A 16973-nucleotide genomic window follows, 5' to 3' on the forward strand; every position below is an offset into this window, starting at 1 on the left:
AGAAGTGGACCATAGGTCTGGGGATCTGGGTGGGGGGGAGGGGGCGCGGGGAGAGAGGGTAACAATGATGGGGGAGGGAAGCCCAGGAGGGGGGCTGTTTTCGCTGGCCTGTGTGGCGAGCGCAGACGTGCTGGGTGCTGCGGGAGCAGGCCTGGTACCGGGTGGGTGTGGACAGGGACGAGGGCCGGGGCGCTCCCCTGGGGACTCAGCGAGGCTGTAGGTTGGCTGCTCCCAAGGCCGCAGGGAGACCCAGCCTTGCAGTTGGTGGAGCTCCGGGGCCTCCTGGGCGGAAGTGGTGTGCCTGAGCTCCCGAAGCCGCCACCCCTCTCCCCCACACAAAGTAGCATCTCCCCACCGGCTGCTTGTAGCGTTAGCCTGGCGGCACCCTTGGAGGGGGGGACTGCCCGCCCGGCAGATGAGTCCAGGGAGGGTGCTGCCCCCGAGCTGGAGGCCCCGAGGGCACAGGCCCCGCCACGGAGCTGAGCCTGTTCACACGTCCCCGTGTCGCAGGGGTCACGGGGACCACCCTGTAAGCTTTGGGGAAAAGGCATCCCCAGTTCACCCATCTCTTGCCTGGTCGTTGCCTCTCTGGGCTTGGGGTCTCAAATGACTGCTGAGGATAAAGATAATCCACGGGCTGGCCATACCCATGTCCGTCCCCACAAGGGGCTGCCTCCCCCGACCCTGCCCTTCCCTGGGAGGGCTTGGACCTTCCCGTCCAAGGCTTCTGCTAGGAACGTCAGAAGGCTGGGGGAGGGGGAATGGCAGGGACGCGCTCTAGAAGTTACTTTCCCACTCGCACTGGTGATGGCGCATCGACGACGCACGTCAGCCAGTCTTCTCTGTTTCCCCGAGATTCCCTCCAATCTCAGCTCTGTCTTTATTCTTCCCTGTCAGTACTACTAAAAACAGAGGAGGGGACATTCTGGGGAAGGCTTCCTGGGCAGAGGGGGCGGGGCGGGAAACCAGGTGCTTTTGTCCTGCATAGAAGTTGCCAGAGAGGCAGAGCCCCCCTCCCGCCCCCTCCCGCCCCCTCCCGCCCCCTCCCAGGGAGGAGAGCATCTCTGAGTCACTGCTCTATCCTTCAGACTGTGGCAAATCCACGCCGGGGAGGCCACAGCAAAGCATAGGCGAACCCCACTGTCCTGCCTCAGCTGTTGCAGGCGGGAGACCCTGGACCTCTACCCAGCGTAGCGCTTCTTGTCCTTGGAGCCCTGTCTGCCCCTGTGGCCGACCCATAAGTGAAGGGGTCCGGTACCACAGGGACACTGCCCAAGACAGAAAACAGCCAACAGGTGTGGCCTCTCCCAGAACCCAGCCCTCCCTGGATGTAGACCCACACCCTCCACTCCTGGCTCTCTGTCCCGCAGGGTCGGCACGTCAAGACTGGGCAGCTGGCTGCCATCAAGGTCATGGACGTCACGGAGGTAGGGGCGGTGGGGGCCCAGGGAGAGTGGGGGCGCAGGGAAGGGCTGGGGGCTCACGGGCTGACCCCCTCCCACCTACAGGACGAGGAGGAGGAGATCAAGCAGGAGATCAACATGCTAAAGAAGTACTCTCACCACCGCAACATCGCCACCTACTACGGGGCCTTCATAAAGAAGAGCCCCCCCGGAAACGACGACCAGCTCTGGGTGAGATGCGCGTGGTGCCTCGCCTGTTGCCGCCTCTCGTCCACTGCGTGTCTGGGGGGCAGCGTCCTGGGGTTTGCCCACACTCCTGTCCTGCCCGGCACCGCGCCCTGTGTGCAGCACGTGCTTACTAGGTGGCAACAAGCAGGGGCTGGGAGACCAGGTGCGCCCGTCCGTCCTGCCCTGGTACCCCGCCCCCCCCCGCGAGAGCAGCAGCCCCAGACGCCTGTGCTTCCAGCCGTTCAGGCCCTCCTGGGTGATTAATCCACCCGGAGCTTGCTGAGGCCCCTTTGGGCCTCCCCCGTGTTCCCTCCTGGCCCAGAACATCCCTGAGAGTCGTTGCCCTCCCCAGCCCGGGCCTCTTCCCGGCCTCACCCTTTCTGCTGCCCAGCCCGGCCCCTAGGGGAGAGCGCCAGGGAGCCTGGTGGCGGCCATGGGGAGCTTAAAGCTGGTGCTAGGTCCCCCCTCCCACCAGTTGCCAGACAAGTACTTATGGAGCACCTTCTGTGTACCCTGCACGGAGAGACGCGGGTCACGGTCCCTGCTTCCAAGGCACTTAGTCTTTTTAGAGACACTCACACAGACTGTGCACACAGAGCGAGGTGAGCAACACTTCCTGTGACGTCACGGAGGACTGGGGGCGCTGGGCTGGGCGCTCCCTTCCGGGCGCGATGGACGCCGTCCTTCCCCCTCCCAGCCCGCTCCTCCCCTGAGCTTGGTAGAGGGCGAGGCCCAGGCCCGGGCGCTAGGCACGCGAGTGACCTTTCTCGCACTTGCACGCGTATCTGTCCGACCAGCCTCCTTCTGCGCTGCACGTGGCTTTTGGAAAACGTGCAGGGAAGCACTTGAACAGGCGTCCGAGTCCCCAGGGGACCGATTTGGCCCCCGCCTCTGTGCTGGAGTCTCAGCAGGTTTCCCCCTGCAGCTCTCTGGCGGACCCCCCCGCACTGCTTCGTCTCTGGCGGACCGGGAGAATCGCTGGTCCTTAGCCCCTTGCTTGTCCCCGGGTCAGGCTGTGGCCGACTTTCTGTGAAGGGCCGGAGAGTAGATGTTTGGGGCTCTGCGCATCATACAGTCTCTGTCGCAGCCACTCAGCCTGGCCGCTGAACTGGGAAAGCAGCCACAGGCGGTGCATAAACGAATGGGAACAGGAATGTCGCTGTATTCCCAGAAGCCTTTATTTAGGATGCTAAACTTTGAATTTTGTATGCTTCCTTTTATGATTTTTTTTTTTTTTTAACCATTTAAAAATGTAAATTATCAGCTCCATGGCCAAGGTTGCCAACCTCCACGCCAGGGAGTTCTAGTTTGGGGCTTATGGGTCCCAGCGGGGGCCTGGTGCAAACATTGGGCGCTCCTCAAGGAAAACACGCACGTGCGCGTCACTTTGTGTGACGCGTCCCCGGTTCCTTGGGCTCCTACTTGGGACCCAGCCTGTCTCCCTCCGCCCTGCCCGGCCTGTCTTTCCCCTGGTGTTGCCTTTTCCTCTCCTAACCTCGGGGAGCCTGTGGCCTCTGTGAGCAGTCTCATACCCCTGCTCTGCGGCTCACATCGGCTGGGGCCCTGGGGTCCTCCCCCCGGGAGGCCGGCAGGGGGACGCCTTGCCTGACCGATGCTTTTCCCTCCGGCGCTCCTGGGCCGTAGCTGGTGATGGAGTTCTGCGGCGCTGGCTCCGTGACAGACCTGGTGAAGAACACAAAAGGGAACGCCCTGAAGGAGGACTGTATCGCCTACATCTGCCGGGAGATCCTCCGGGTGAGGCCCCAGCTGGCACTTCTGCCCACACCCGGGCCTTCCCTGCACGGGAGGCCCCGCAGTGGCATCCTTTCCGAGCAGCGGTGGCCGAGGGGGACAGGGACGGACAGGGCCCCAGCTTGCTTTGGCGTGATCTCAGGCGGCCGGGGGGACAAGCCTGCCCCTTTGCCGGTGGCCCCGCGGCTGCCGGGGACTCTCGGGGGCCACCACTCTGAGGATGCTCCCCGTGAAAACCCAGCCTGCGCTTGGGCTCCGGGGTGGCGGGGGCTGCGCCTTCCACCCGGCCCTGTGCATGCTGGTGCCTGCCCCGCTCCTTGGCTCTCGTACGCGTCCTCCAGCACCGAGGCTCACCTCCCCACTGTCCCGCCCCAGGGCCTAGCCCATCTCCACGCCCACAAGGTGATCCATCGAGACATCAAGGGGCAGAACGTGCTGCTGACAGAGAACGCCGAGGTCAAGCTGGGTAGGTCGCTCCCTCCTGAGGTGAATGGGGCCCCGGGACAGACCTCCAGGACACAAGGGGAGGCCCCTCTAGTTCCTCTGATGGCTCAGGTCTAACCACCTGCAGGCTGGGAGTCTCTCTCCTGCCCTTCCTCATCTCCCCCAAGAGGCCCCGCCACCCACACGTCACGGGTGCTGTATAGGTCTCCCGGGGAGACGGGGGAATCCCAGCCCCTCCTGCCTGTCCCTTGGCCTTTGCACGTGGGTGTCTTGCCACAACACGGAGATCAGGTCAGGCTCTTCAAGACGAGACGTTGATGGGGCGCACACGGCCCAGGGCAAGGGGAGCAGGCATGGCCCTCCGTCGTGACCCCGCCCTCCATGTCTTCCCAGTGGATTTTGGGGTGAGTGCCCAGCTGGACCGTACCGTGGGCAGGCGGAACACTTTCATCGGGACCCCCTACTGGATGGCCCCGGAGGTCATCGCCTGTGACGAGAACCCTGATGCCACCTACGATTACAGGGTACAGAGCAGAGTGGGGTGCACGGAGACTGCCAAGGGCAGGAAGCGAGAGGGGGTGGTAGGGAGACCAAAAGTCGGTCAGGGTGACAACACGAGCTGTAGTGGTATGTGGGTGGTGAGGGGTGGGCAGGCTGGAGACTGGCCTGGGGAAGGGGTGGGGGACCCAGACGTGGCCCCGAAGAGGCTTGTCTGGAGCATGCTCCTGTCCCTTCTTTCCCTCTGTAGAGTGATATCTGGTCTCTAGGAATCACAGCCATCGAGATGGCAGAGGGAGCCCCCCGTAAGTGTGGCGTCTGGGCGCGCAGGGAGGGGTGGTAGGAAGGGCTCCTTCCAGCTCTTGGCATGGCTGCGTGAGGGACTGATGGTGTTCCTCCCGTGTGCCAGCTCTGTGTGACATGCACCCCATGCGAGCCCTCTTCCTCATCCCACGGAACCCACCCCCCAGACTCAAGTCCAAGAAATGGTAGGTCTCTGGGGGTTTGCGTGTCAGGGAAGGAAGGAGGGCCTCTGGACAAAGCCCCACCACCACCTCCTTACCCCCAGAATCCCCAACTAGCCTTACCCCTGCGTCCCCTGCTGCCTTGCCCTTTGCATCCTCCACTAGCCTTACCCCCCTGCGCCCCCACCCCCTTATCCCCTCTGTCCTCCACTCCTTTTACTCCCTGCCTCCCTCACTAGCCTTACCCACCGTGTCCCCCTGTGTCCCCTGCCGCCTCATCCCCTGTGTCCAGGTGTGGGTGTGCACCACAGAGGGGCAGGGCCAGGGCCCAGGGTCGGGACGTGGATGAGACAGGAGAAGTCGAGGGGGCTTTTGGATGAGGGATTTCCCTCTTCTGCTTGTGATCTCCCCCTGCCAAGAGGGCCCTCCCGGTGTGAGCACCCTTCATTTCCAGGTCTAAGAAGTTCATCGACTTCATCGACACGTGTCTCATCAAAACCTACCTGAGCCGCCCACCCACGGAACAGCTGCTCAAGTTCCCCTTCATCCGTGACCAGCCCACAGAGCGCCAGGTCCGCATCCAGCTCAAGGACCACATCGACCGCTCCCGCAAGAAGCGAGGCGAGAAGGGTCAGTGGGCGAGCCAGAGAGGCACCAGGCGTTGGGTCTCGGGTCTCCGGACGCACCCCCACCTGGCTCCTCCTTCCCGCGGAGACCCGCCTTCCCAAACTTCCAGTCCCAGTGGGGTTTTTCTTCTTCGACTGCTGATCCCAGGCAACCTTCCCAGGGAGGGCCACCCTTTTACATCCTTGCAGAAGCGCGTGCGTAAGTGCACGTGTGCGGTCTGCCGCGTCCCGCCCCCGGCGGGGTCTGGGCCCAAGCTCCACCCGGCGGGTGTTGGTCATTCATCCCCATCGAAGGTTTCCCTAGACCTGGGTGGGATCTGGGACGCTGGCTAAAGAAACAGCGGTGACCTCCCCCTGCAGAGGAGACGGAGTATGAGTACAGTGGCAGCGAGGAGGAAGACGACAGCCATGGAGAGGAGGGGGAGCCGAGGTGGGCCACCGCCCCCCACCCCCGTTGGAGGGCAGCAGTGCCCCGGCGCGGGGACCCTTGGTGTGGGGTGGTGGGCCAGAGAGGCAGAGGCCGTGGGACACCCCTGAGTGTGGAATGGGCGGAGGGAGTGAGCGGGAGGTTGGGGCGGGGGTCAGCTGGGGGGCCGCAGGCTGGGGATCCGGGCGGCAGGGCCCCCGTGGGCAGGCAGGTGGGCACGCGTCCCATCCCCTGGCCGTGGCCGGAGACCCCCACGGGGACAAGAGCGGTGGCCGGGCTCTGACCCCAGTGCCGGCCGGGCTGCCCTGCCCCCCAGCTCCATCATGAACGTGCCCGGGGAGTCCACCCTGCGCCGGGAGTTTCTCCGGCTCCAGCAGGAGAATAAGAGCAACTCGGAGGCTCTGAAGCAGCAGCAGCAGCAGCAGCAGCAGCAGCAGCAGCGGGACCCCGAGGCGCACATCAAGCATCTCCTGCACCAGCGCCAGCGGCGCATCGAGGAGCAGAAGGAGGAGCGGCGGCGCGTGGAGGAGGTGGGGCTGCGCACCGGGCTCGCCCTTCTACCCCCGCCCCGGAACTGGTTCCCCTCGCGGCCCAGCCCCTGGCCTGCAGGTCCCTGCGGGAAGGCGCCGTGCGGGGTCAGAGGCCCGGCCGGCCCTGTGTGGGTGGCGTCAGCGGCCCCCAGGAGCCAGCCTCTCAGGATGTCTGTCCCGGTGCTGCCGCCCGTTCCCCCCCGCCCCCCGCCCCGAGGTCCCCCCCAGTGTCTGCGCACTGCAGCGCCCCGGGCATCTGGCCCACAAGCAGCTGTGCTCCCTGAGCAGGAAGCTCCTTGTAGAGACCCCTCCTTTTACTTTTGGTTTTGGGGCTGAGATTTGCTGGAAAATAGCCCATCCATTCATTGGAGGTGGATGGGGAGGGAGGGGGGATACCTTTTCATCAATAATCTTCCTTTTAGTTTTTTTTAAGTTTTATTTATTTATTTTAGAGACCGAGAGTGGGGGAGGGGAGGGAGAGAGAGGGAGAGCGAGAATCCCAAGCAGGCTCTGAGCTGTCAGCACAGAGCCCCGATGCAGGGCTCGAACTCACACACCGTGAGATCATGACCGGAGCTGAAACAAGAGTCAGACTCTTAACCGACTGAGCCACCCAGGCGCCCCAATAAGCTTCCTTTTTAGATAGATGCAGGGTTTTCTTCTCACCAACTTAAAAAGCATGTATTTGTATACATCTGTGCTCAAATGTATTTCCTCTGCAGGAGGGTCATGGTGAGGAAGGAGGTCTAGGTTGGTTTAAAAATTGCCTAAATGATGGGATTTGGGCTGAAACGTTCCATGGTGTTAAAGTGTGCGGAGAGCCAGACTTCACACAAAAATCATCTAAGTGATGGTATAGACGGAAGCATCGCACGCTCCGGGTCCGACTTCCCGAAGCGGCCCCTGCTTCCCCCGAACCAAGGACACCCTGTGGGAAAGCCTGGCGCCGCGCACAGATTCCCGGAGTGGTAAAGGCTGCTGGCGGCAGCGGAGGGCTAGAGTGTCCCCGGAGCTGCTCCTCGGGGCCGCGCTCCGCTCCAGTTGGGGCGGCCGGGCCTGGACGCCGCCGCGCCTGTGCGCGCCTGCCGCCCTCTTGTGGCCAGCAGCCGTCACTGCGCCGTCGCCCGCTTGCTTGCTGGAGGAGCTGACAGGTGTCCTCCTAGGTGGCCCACTGTGGGCAGCAGGCACACACAGCCTGCACGTCCCCGGCGCGGCCGCCTCGCCCAGCGGTTTTTCCTGAGCCGAACCCGCCCCCCCCCCCCCCCCCGGGGGCTCTGGGGCCGGCGGGCTTGCGGAAGCAGGTGGGGGCCGCCGCCTTTCACCACCAGTGTCCCGAGGGGCAGGTTCTGCCCGCACCGTCCAGCGGGCGTCTCCGCTCCGGCAGGGGACCCGATCCCCCTTCGGGCCCTGCGGAGTTCGGGGGCAGACCCGCAGACCACCCCTTCCCCCCCTCACAGCAACAGCGGCGGGAGCGGGAGCAGCGGAAGCTGCAGGAGAAGGAGGAGCGGCGGCTGGAGGACATGCAGGTGCTGCGGCGGGAGGAGGAGCGGCGGCAGGCGGAGCGCGAGCAGGTACAGCGCCCGCCGCAAACACCCGGCCCTCCCTCGCCTCCCCCTGCGCCCGCCGCCTGCCTCCCTGCACCCGACGCCTCTCCGCTTCTTTCCCGACCCCCCAGATTCCCCCTATCTTTTCCAGCTTCACTCTCTCTCTCTGTTTTCTCCCACCCTTCGACCCGCACCCCGGCTCCCTGCCCTCTTCCTGTCTCTGTGCCTTCATTCCCCATCTCTTCGCTCCATCCTCGCGGCCTCACCCCTGCACCGCCGCTTGCGGGGCCCCGCACGCCCGCCTCCTCCTCATTGCCTCCCCCCAACCCCGTCTGTCCTCTCTCTGATTCTCCCCGCTTTCCTCTTCATCCTCACCCCACCGATCCCGCCTTCCCACGCCGCCGCCGCCGCCCCCCACCCCCTTGCCTTTTCCTCCTCTCCCCCTGCCCTTTGCCCTCCCACCCCGTCCCCCCCAGGAATATATTCGTCACAGGCTAGAGGAGGAGCAGCGACAGCTCGAGATCCTTCAGCAACAGCTGCTCCAGGAACAGGCCCTGCTGCTGGTAACGGGGTCCCCGGCTTCCTCGGGGAAGATGCGGACTCAAAGCTCCCGAGCCGGAGCGGGGGCGGCGGCGCTTCCGGGGAGGGGACCCCGCCAGGCGCCGGGGGGGAAGACGCCCGTTCCCCCGCCCGGAGCGGCCGGAGGAGGGCAAGGGCTCGCCCGCGCCCTCGTGGGGCCGCCCCGCGCTGAGCCGCCGTCCCTACCCTTGGGCCCAGGAGTACAAGCGGAAGCAGCTGGAGGAGCAGCGGCAGTCCGAGCGCCTGCAGAGGCAGCTGCAGCAGGAGCACGCCTACCTCAAGTCCCTGCAGCAGCAGCAGCAGCAGCAGCAGCTGCAGAAGCAGCAGCAGCAGCAGCAGGTCCCGCCCACAGACCGGAAGCCGCTGTATCACTACGGCCGGGGCGTCGGTCCCGCGGACAAGCCCGCCTGGGCGCGCGAGGTACCCGCGGCCCCCGACCGCCGAGACCGAGACCTTGCACGCGGCGGGCGGCGGAAAGGGGAACGGGGCGCCTGGCGCGTGTGGGGCCTGGGGACGGGGGGGGGGGGGGGGTACCTGTGGTTTGAGAAGGGGGGGACGCAAGCCCTTTCCCACCGCAGGTGGAAGAGAGAACGAGGATGAATAAGCAGCAGAACTCTCCCCTGGCCAAAACCAAGCCCGGCGGCGCAGGGCCCGAGACCCCCGTTCCCCAGGCCTCCCCCGGGCCCGCGGGCCCCCTTTCCCAAACTCCTCCTATGCAGAGGCCGGTGGAGCCCCAGGAGGGACCGCACAAGGTGAGTCTGTCCCCGTTCCCGCGATGACACACGCAGGAGCCTCGCTCCGCACAGCTCTGTCACGTGTACGTGTCTGCACGCGAGCGGGCGCAGCCTCAGCCAGGGACCGTGGGGGCGCTGCGGGCCCCGTCCTGGCTGTTCTCGGCCTTCAGGAGCACGTCTCCTGCAGTGGACACTCGGAAGCCCGAGGCTTTCCTTGCTCCTTCCTCCCGGCCCAGGCACCCCCCCCCCTCCCAGGTGGGGACGTGCCTCAGAGCGGGCAGCCCACCCTCCCTGGTCTTTCCCTGCAGAGCCTGGTGGCACACCGGGTCCCACTGAAGCCATATGCAGCGCCCGTACCCCGATCCCAGTCCCTGCAGGACCAGCCCACCCGAAACCTGGCTGCCTTCCCGGCCTCCCACGAGCCCGACCCTGCCGTCCCCACACCCGCTGCCGCGCCCGGCACCCGAGGAGCGGTCATCCGCCAGAATTCAGATCCCACCTCGGAAGGGCCTGGCCCCAGCCCGAACCCCCCATCCTGGGTCCGGCCGGACACTGAGACCCCACCCAAGGTACGGGTGGGGCCGCGGGGCCGGGGAAACGGGAGACAAACAGCCTGGGAGGGAAAGGGTGGCGAGTGGTGGGGAGCGGGCGAGATGGAGAGGCACTCGGGGCTGGAAGGGAGGAGGAGGGCGGGAGGAGGAGGGCGGGAGGCCAGGGCTGTGTCCCTGCCCCCAGGGATGATTGAGAGGAGGGGAGAATGCCCAGGGTGCCAGGGGAGCTCTAGGGGCTGGTTTCCTGGGGTGGAGTCCCCGCTCCATGACTGTGGACAAAGTCCTCAGCTCCCCCGGCCTCAGTTTGCCTGTCCGTGCGAAGCGGGGGGTGTCCCCATCGGGGGCCTAAATGAGGCCGCACGCTTGAGGAGCTTCTGGCCCGGCGCTGGCACCGAGCACACTGACCCCCTCCCCGCCCCGCCCTCCTCAGGTGCCTCAGAGGACCTCGTCCATCGCCACTGCCCTTAACACCAGTGGGGCCGGAGGGGCCCGGCCGGCTCAGGCCGTCCGTGCCAGGTAGCACCCGGGGGCAGTCGCGTGGTGGCCCGGGGCGTGGGGCGGGCTGTGCAGAGGGGAGTCTACCAGGTTACCTGCCTCGGGGCGGGCAGGCCCCCCACCCCGTCACCTCAGCGCCCCCGCCCCGCCCCCGGCACCCCTGTGCTCCCTCCACAGACCTCGCAGCAACTCCGCCTGGCAAATCTATCTGCAAAGGCGGGCCGAGCGGGGCTCCCCCAAGCCTCCGGGGCCCCCCGCTCAGCCCCCTGGTCCGCCCAACGCCTGTAGGTAATGGAGTTGTCTGTCCCCTCCCCAACTCACTCCTGCCCTCGCTCCTGCCACCTGCTTCCCCCCCCCCCGGTGGTGGCTCCCTCTGCTGTGCAGCTCAGCGCTCAGGGGGACACCTATCTTCCTGACCTGTCTCTGCCTTCCCCACAGTAACCCCGACCTCAGGAGGAGCGACCCTGGCTGGGAACGCTCGGAAGGTGCCCTCCCCTCGCACGGGCACCTGCCCCAGGCTGGCTCGCTAGAGCGGAACCGCGTGGGAGGTATGGCGCCAGCCTGGGCAGCCTCCTCCGGGGCCGGGACCCAGCCTCTGTCATAGGGATCCTGCCTTTGGCAACTTTAGGCAGGACACCCTTGGGCGCCAGGCTGGGCCCGGCTGGATGTGGAGCCTGGCTGAGCTCTGGGGTCCGCCCCGAATGACCAGGTGTCCGTGACCTTCCTTCTCCCGCTCTGCCCCACGCAGCCTCCTCCAAGCTGGATAGCTCCCCAGTGCTCTCCCCTGGGAACAAAGCCAAGCCTGATGACCACCGCTCCCGGCCGGGCCGGCCCGCAGTAAGTCCGCAGCCGCGGCCCTGACGTCTCCTGGGTGGGGGCTGGGAGCCTCGGGAGCCCCCAGGAGCCAGGTGCGGGGGTGGGGCCTCCCTTAACCCTCGTGCCAAGGGGCTGCGGGCTGCACTTCTCAGCTACTGACCTTTCTTCACCTCTCTCCTGCTTCCTCCTGGCTGTCCTTCTCCCCCCGCCGCCCCTCCCAGAGCTATAAGCGTGCCATCGGCGAGGTTAGTGAGAAGGCCTGCTCGGGAGCCCCTCCCCTCCGGCACCCCCTGTAACCCCCCCCCTCCCCTCCTCACGCGGCACCCTCTACAGGACTTCGTGCTCCTGAAGGAGCGGGCCCTGGACGAGGCCCCGCGGCCTCCCAAGAAGGCCATGGACTACTCGTCTTCCAGCGAGGAGGTGGAAAGCAGCGAGGACGAGGAAGAAAGCAATGGCGAGCCATCAGAGGGGAGCAGAGATACCCCTGGGGCCCGGTATGGGGGCGCTCTGGGGGAGGGCAGGGTTCTCCTTTTCCTAGGGGACCCTGGCCGTCACTGCTGACCTAGACAACGGGGTCTGCTCCGGGGTCCCCATCGGCCTCCCACCGCCACGTCCACCAGGAGCCAGCGCGAAGCACCCGCCGGTCCCCCCCCCGTCTCCACCCCGTGGCAGGCAGGACCTGGGGACCGACGGCCGTTCTTTCTCCTGTGGCAGCGACGGAGACACAGACAGCGTCAGCACCATGGTGGTCCATGACGTGGAGGAGATCGCGGGGACCCAGACCCCCTATGGGGGCGGCACCATGGTGGTCCAGCGCGTGAGTGGGCCCCCCTCCTCCCCGCCACCTGCTCTCCCCCGTCCTCGGCCGGGCACTGGCTCCCTTCCCTCTGTCCCTGCAGACTCCTGAGGAGGAGCGCGGCCTGCTGCACGCGGACAGCAACGGCTACACAAACCTGCCCGATGTGGTCCAGCCCAGCCACTCGCCCACCGAGAGCGGCAAAGGTCAAAGCCCCCCATCCAAGGAGGGAGGCGGCGACGTAAGTGGGCGGGTGCAGACCCAGGGGGCAGTGGGTAGGGGCGCTGGGGGCCACTGCAGGGGGTGGGGCGGAGCTCGGCAACCTGGGGGTGGGGGCGGGGCTGGGGGGGCCCAGGGGCCGGGTGTCCGGTGTTTGCCTGACTGCTGCCCCACCCCCACAGTACCAGTCTCGTGGGCTGGTAAAGGCCCCTGGCAAGAGCTCGTTCACGATGTTTGTGGACCTAGGGATCTACCAGCCCGGAGGCAGTGGGGATACCATCCCCATCACAGGTGAGGACGGGAGGACAGACTTGCCGTGAGGCCTGGTGAAGGGCACAGGTGGGCCGCTGATGGCGCAGCTTTAGGAGGCAGTGGTGGCCTCCGCTTTGGCCCGACGCCCCTACCCTGGCACAGAGGCAGCAAGGGCGCCTAAGGCCCCTTAGAGCCGCGAGGAAAAATGCTCAGAGTGGCCCCGGCACCTGACCGGATACGGATTGTTTGAGGCCATTTGCTCCTTCTCCTCCCTCCCCTTTCCTGCTGAGCGTTCGTTCGTTCGTTCGTTCGTTCGTTCATTCGCAGGGGCCTCCACCAGATGTAGGGCTGGGTTCAGGAGGGACAGGGGAGGGGGCTACAGCCCTCCTCCCCTCCCCCTTCTCCTCTTCCCGGCAGCCCTGGTCGGGGGAGAGGGCGGTCGGCTCGATCAGCTCCAGTACGACGTGCGGAAAGGCTCCGTGGTCAACGTGAACCCCACCAACACCCGGGCCCACAGCGAGACCCCCGAGATCCGGAAATACAAGAAGCGATTCAATTCCGAGATCCTCTGTGCGGCCCTTTGGGGTAAGCCAGGGCCGGGAAGGAAAAGAGGGGTCCGGCGCACCCCGGGGCTCCCGGTCGGGTGAGGGCCTGGCTGCCTCTCATCTGCCCAAGGGCTCCCGTTGCAGGCGTCAACCTGCTGGTGGGCACCGAGAACGGTCTGATGCTGCTGGACCGAAGCGGGCAGGGCAAGGTGTACGGGCTCATCGGGCGGCGGCGCTTCCAGCAAATGGACGTGCTAGAGGGGCTCAACTTGCTCATCACCATCTCAGGTGTGGGGAGGGGGGCGGGGGGAGGGCTCCGCTCTGGGCTGCCCGGCGGCCGCCTGCAGCCTGGGAGGAGGGCCTGGAGGCGGGGCCGCGGTTGCTCAGCCCGTTGGGGGGGGGGGGGGGGGGGGGTGGGCAGGGGAAGGCGCAGAGGTGGATGCTAGACCTCGGGTGACGGGGTGTGTGTCCTCCCTTCAGGGAAAAGGAACAAACTGCGGGTGTATTACCTGTCCTGGCTCCGGAACAAGATTCTGCACAACGATCCGGAAGTGGAGAAGAAGCAGGGCTGGACCACTGTGGGCGACATGGAGGGCTGCGGGCACTACCGCGTGGGTGAGGAGGGCTCAACGCGGTGGCCAGGGCGCGTTGCTTTACGAGAAGACGGAAAGGGGGCCCTGAGCTTAGTGGCTGAGCCTCGAAGCCAGAGGCTGGGCGACTGGGTTTGGGGTCTGGTGACCGACCCGTGGGACTCCTCTTCCCTGCCCCCAGTGAAATACGAGCGCATTAAGTTCCTGGTCATCGCCCTGAAGAGCTCCGTGGAGGTGTATGCCTGGGCCCCCAAGCCCTACCACAAGTTCATGGCCTTCAAGGTAGTCCCCACCGCAGCCCCTCCGCCGGCCCGGCACCCTGGCCGCATCCCTGAGCCCTTCTCTCCTCCACAGTCCTTTGCCGACCTCCCTCACCGCCCTCTGCTGGTCGACCTGACCGTGGAGGAGGGTCAGCGGCTCAAGGTCATCTACGGCTCCAGTGCCGGTTTCCACGCTGTGGATGTCGACTCGGGGAACAGCTACGACATCTACATCCCCGTGCATGTAAGTTTGGCGGGGCTTCGGGAGGAGCGCGACCGCCACCCCGGGCTCTGGACACGCGTGCATCGCATGCTCTCGTCCCCAGATCCAGAGCCAGATCACGCCCCACGCCATCATCTTCCTCCCCAACACGGACGGCATGGAGATGCTCCTGTGCTACGAGGACGAGGGCGTGTACGTGAACACGTACGGGCGCATCATCAAGGACGTGGTGCTGCAGTGGGGAGAGATGCCCACCTCTGTGGGTGAGTGGGCCCCGCCCCCAGGCTGCCCCGGGGTGGGCGGCGGGCCGTGGCCCACTCACTGCCGCCCGACCCCCTTCTCCCCCAGCCTACATCTGCTCCAACCAGATCATGGGCTGGGGCGAGAAAGCCATTGAGATCCGCTCCGTGGAGACGGGCCACCTGGACGGCGTCTTCATGCACAAACGAGCCCAGAGGCTTAAGTTCCTGTGTGAGCGGAACGACAAGGTGGGAGGCCCTTTGCCCTCCGGCCCCGGAGCCGGAGGGGGGGGGGGGGGGGGCGGGGGGGGGGGGCGGGGGGATCTTCGTGAGACGGGGTCCAGGGGGCATAGCCTGCGTCACAGCCCGCCCTTCCTCGCCCTCCGTCCCTGAGAGCGCCCTGGACACCCAGGAGGCCTGCGGCTGCCCCCCCTCCCCGCCCCCATCACCAAGCACCTCTGCCTTTCGAGGGGAGGGCGCGGGGCTCTCTGAGAGGCTACTCGCAGCAGCTTCTCTCTGGCTCTGTCTCCTGGCTGAGACACACCCCCCCCCCCCCCCTTCCTACCCCACCCAGGTGTTCTTTGCCTCTGTCCGCTCCGGGGGCAGCAGCCAGGTTTACTTCATGACCCTGAATCGGAACTGCATCATGAACTGGTGACGGGGCCCGGGCTGGGGCTGCCCCAGTGGACCCAGCTCTCCCCACCACAGCCAGACTCCCCAGGCCGCCCCTCTTTCCCCTCCCTGGGCTTTTGCTTTTTACTGGTTTGATTCACTGGAGCCTGCTGGGAACGTGACCTCTGACCCCTGATGCTTTTGTGATCACGTGACCATCCTCTTTCCCCGATAGGTTCTCCCCCAAAACCTGTGCCTGTCCCAGCTTCTGGGGAGAGGCACAGCTTCCCCTCACCAGGAAGTGAGTGGGCCTAGCCCCACCCCCCTTTTCTCCATCTCAGAGGAGAGCGCTGGGGGGGGGGGGGCTCAGGCCCGGTCCCCCACTGCTGCTGACTGGGCAGGGCCCTGGGCCCCTTCATTTGCACGTCAGGGGAGCCGGCTCCCCCCTTGAATGTACCAGACCCTGGGGGGGGTCGCTGGGCCCTAGGTTTTGGGGGGGGGGGTCACCAGCCACTCCAGGGGCAGGGACCATTTCCTCATTTTCTGAAAGCACTTTAATGATTCCCCTCCCCCCAACCCCCAGGGAATGGAGGGGGGACCCCGCCAGCCAAAACATTTCCCCCTTTCCGACCCCATTTCTTTCTAGCCTCTGTCCTTCCCTGGTGGCGGGAGGGAGCAGGGAGCTCTCACCCCCTCTGCACCCCCTTGCTTGCCTCTGTATATAGTGTGAGCAGCAAGTAGCCCCGCCCCCTCTCAATGTAGTGGCCTTGGATATTCCGTTTGTTAATAAAGACAATTCAACCAGCTCCCACCATCTCGGGCCCCCTTTTATTTCCGTTTTCTCTCCGGGTCCTGGACCCCAGCCAGGATGAGTCAGCAGAGGTGGGGGAGAGGGGGCAGACGGGGCGGGGCAGAAGCTGCATGAGTGGGTTTTGGTGGAAGCGGTCAGGGGGGCCATGCTGGGTAAATCAGAAGTGACTGAGGGTGCCCCAGGGCACCCTCGGCCTTACCCTGTGGCGGGGGGCCGGCCCCCCCCCGCGGAAACCTTTGCTGAGAGCCTGTGGCCCCTGCCCACTCCAACAGGGAAGGGCCGGGCTTCCGTCAAGTCCTGCCAAGGGGCGTCTTTGCTTTTGGTTAATCAAGGGACAAAGAGCGCTCAGAAGCTCACAGGGCTGGAGGGTAACGCGGGACGAGGGCCTCAGAAGAGCTGGGAGGTCAGCAAGGCTGAGCGGAGGGGCGGGCAGCCGTTTCCGGACTGGCACCCAAGAGCCTGCCTGAACCGTCTGCCCTCTGCTTCTGCCCCCTGCCCGGTGGCCAGACCCACGCGTGTGCGCACACGACTCCTCTGGAGACGGAAAGGCCCGGGTTTATTATCGGCATTGGGAAAGAATCCCACTACGGCAGCGACCGCAACTTGGTTTTTTTCACTCCCGGTTTCCTCCCGGAGGCGGTGGAAGAGCCGTCTACATACACGGCGGGTAGGGCAGCTCGGGCACTTGATTGAAGTAGCCCCCCAGAAAGATGAGGCTGGACCCCACGCCGAAGAGCACCAGGGCGGCCCAGAAGCAGACGTGGTCGAGGGCCTTCCCCATGCGCACCCAGTCGGACACCTCCTGGGGAGGGAGCAGGCACCGGCTGGGGCCGGGAAGGGGCCTCCCCCGAGCCAGCACCCGCCCCGCCCTCCCGTGCCTGCCGCACCTCGCCGGAGGCCTCCTGGTCCCGCGTGCTCTCGGCCACGAAGTTCACGGCGTCCACGCAGCAGCGGACCTCGGGGGCGGCGGCGCCCAGGCTCTGGCAGAGGGCGGCTGGTGGGGACGCCCGGGCGGGGAGGGGGGTGGTGGTCACTGGGAAGCCCGCCCCGCCGCGGGCGCCCGCGCCGACCCGCCCGGAGTCCTCCCCGCTCACCGGTCCAGGGCCCATGCCGGTGCCTCTGCCCCTCAAACACGAGCTCGCTCCGCGGCTTTTTCAGGATCAGCTCCTCGGCGCGGAGCAGCAGGCCCACCGACGACGCGCGCCGGGGCGGCGAGGCGGCCCGGGGGGGCTCGGGCGGCGCACGGGAGCCCAGGAGGCGAGGCAGCAGCTCCAGCAGGACCTGGCGGCGGGGGGCGGGGCGAGCTCGCGGCCCCGCCCCCCGCCGGAGCCACGC

The 16973-nt window shown here is 66.3% G+C and overlaps 2 protein-coding genes across 13 annotated transcripts in view; one reads left to right on the forward strand and one right to left on the reverse strand.

The window, feature by feature from the left end:
• The window catches only part of MINK1 (misshapen like kinase 1), a 47623-nt gene extending 31987 nt beyond the window's left edge, over window positions 1–15636 (forward strand). Inside the window, exons 3-34 of one of the 12 annotated variants that reach the window (XM_040453466.1) lie at window positions 1371–1427; window positions 1509–1634; window positions 3276–3386; window positions 3759–3849; window positions 4221–4351; window positions 4576–4630; window positions 4735–4813; window positions 5244–5419; window positions 5776–5845; window positions 6159–6372; window positions 7830–7943; window positions 8393–8479; window positions 8694–8915; window positions 9074–9247; window positions 9598–9798; window positions 10211–10296; window positions 10411–10563; window positions 10714–10823; window positions 11024–11112; window positions 11313–11336; window positions 11425–11585; window positions 11764–11908; window positions 11991–12128; window positions 12289–12397; window positions 12776–12943; window positions 13048–13191; window positions 13384–13518; window positions 13675–13775; window positions 13848–13997; window positions 14080–14239; window positions 14325–14464; window positions 14790–15636. In XM_040453466.1, coding sequence (XP_040309400.1) covers window positions 1371–1427; window positions 1509–1634; window positions 3276–3386; window positions 3759–3849; window positions 4221–4351; window positions 4576–4630; window positions 4735–4813; window positions 5244–5419; window positions 5776–5845; window positions 6159–6372; window positions 7830–7943; window positions 8393–8479; window positions 8694–8915; window positions 9074–9247; window positions 9598–9798; window positions 10211–10296; window positions 10411–10563; window positions 10714–10823; window positions 11024–11112; window positions 11313–11336; window positions 11425–11585; window positions 11764–11908; window positions 11991–12128; window positions 12289–12397; window positions 12776–12943; window positions 13048–13191; window positions 13384–13518; window positions 13675–13775; window positions 13848–13997; window positions 14080–14239; window positions 14325–14464; window positions 14790–14873 — 4005 coding nt within the window. In that variant the 3' untranslated portion in view covers window positions 14874–15636. Of the gene's footprint in view, window positions 1–1370; window positions 1428–1508; window positions 1635–3275; window positions 3387–3758; window positions 3850–4220; window positions 4352–4575; window positions 4631–4734; window positions 4814–5243; window positions 5420–5775; window positions 5846–6158; window positions 6373–7829; window positions 7944–8392; window positions 8480–8693; window positions 8916–9073; window positions 9248–9537; window positions 9799–10210; window positions 10297–10410; window positions 10564–10713; window positions 10824–11023; window positions 11113–11312; window positions 11337–11424; window positions 11586–11763; window positions 11909–11990; window positions 12129–12288; window positions 12398–12775; window positions 12944–13033; window positions 13192–13383; window positions 13519–13674; window positions 13776–13847; window positions 13998–14079; window positions 14240–14324; window positions 14465–14789 lie in introns of those variants that run through there. The other 11 variants (XM_040453463.1, XM_040453465.1, XM_040453464.1 and 8 more) reach the window with 11 other exon arrangements.
• Window positions 15637–16175: 539 nt separating this feature from the next.
• CHRNE (cholinergic receptor nicotinic epsilon subunit) overlaps window positions 16176–16973 on the reverse strand; it is a 6209-nt gene continuing 5411 nt past the window's right edge. Inside the window, exons 2-4 of the mRNA XM_040452947.1 lie at window positions 16733–16942; window positions 16526–16632; window positions 16176–16440 (exon numbers count right to left, since the gene is read on the reverse strand). Coding sequence (XP_040308881.1) covers window positions 16291–16440; window positions 16526–16632; window positions 16733–16942 — 467 coding nt within the window. The 3' untranslated portion in view covers window positions 16176–16290. The remainder of the gene's footprint in view (window positions 16441–16525; window positions 16633–16732; window positions 16943–16973) is intronic.

Source organism: Herpailurus yagouaroundi, unplaced genomic scaffold, assembly GCF_014898765.1.
Source record: "Herpailurus yagouaroundi ecotype Mexico unplaced genomic scaffold, PumYag 208, whole genome shotgun sequence".
NCBI lineage: Eukaryota > Metazoa > Chordata > Mammalia > Carnivora > Felidae > Herpailurus > Herpailurus yagouaroundi.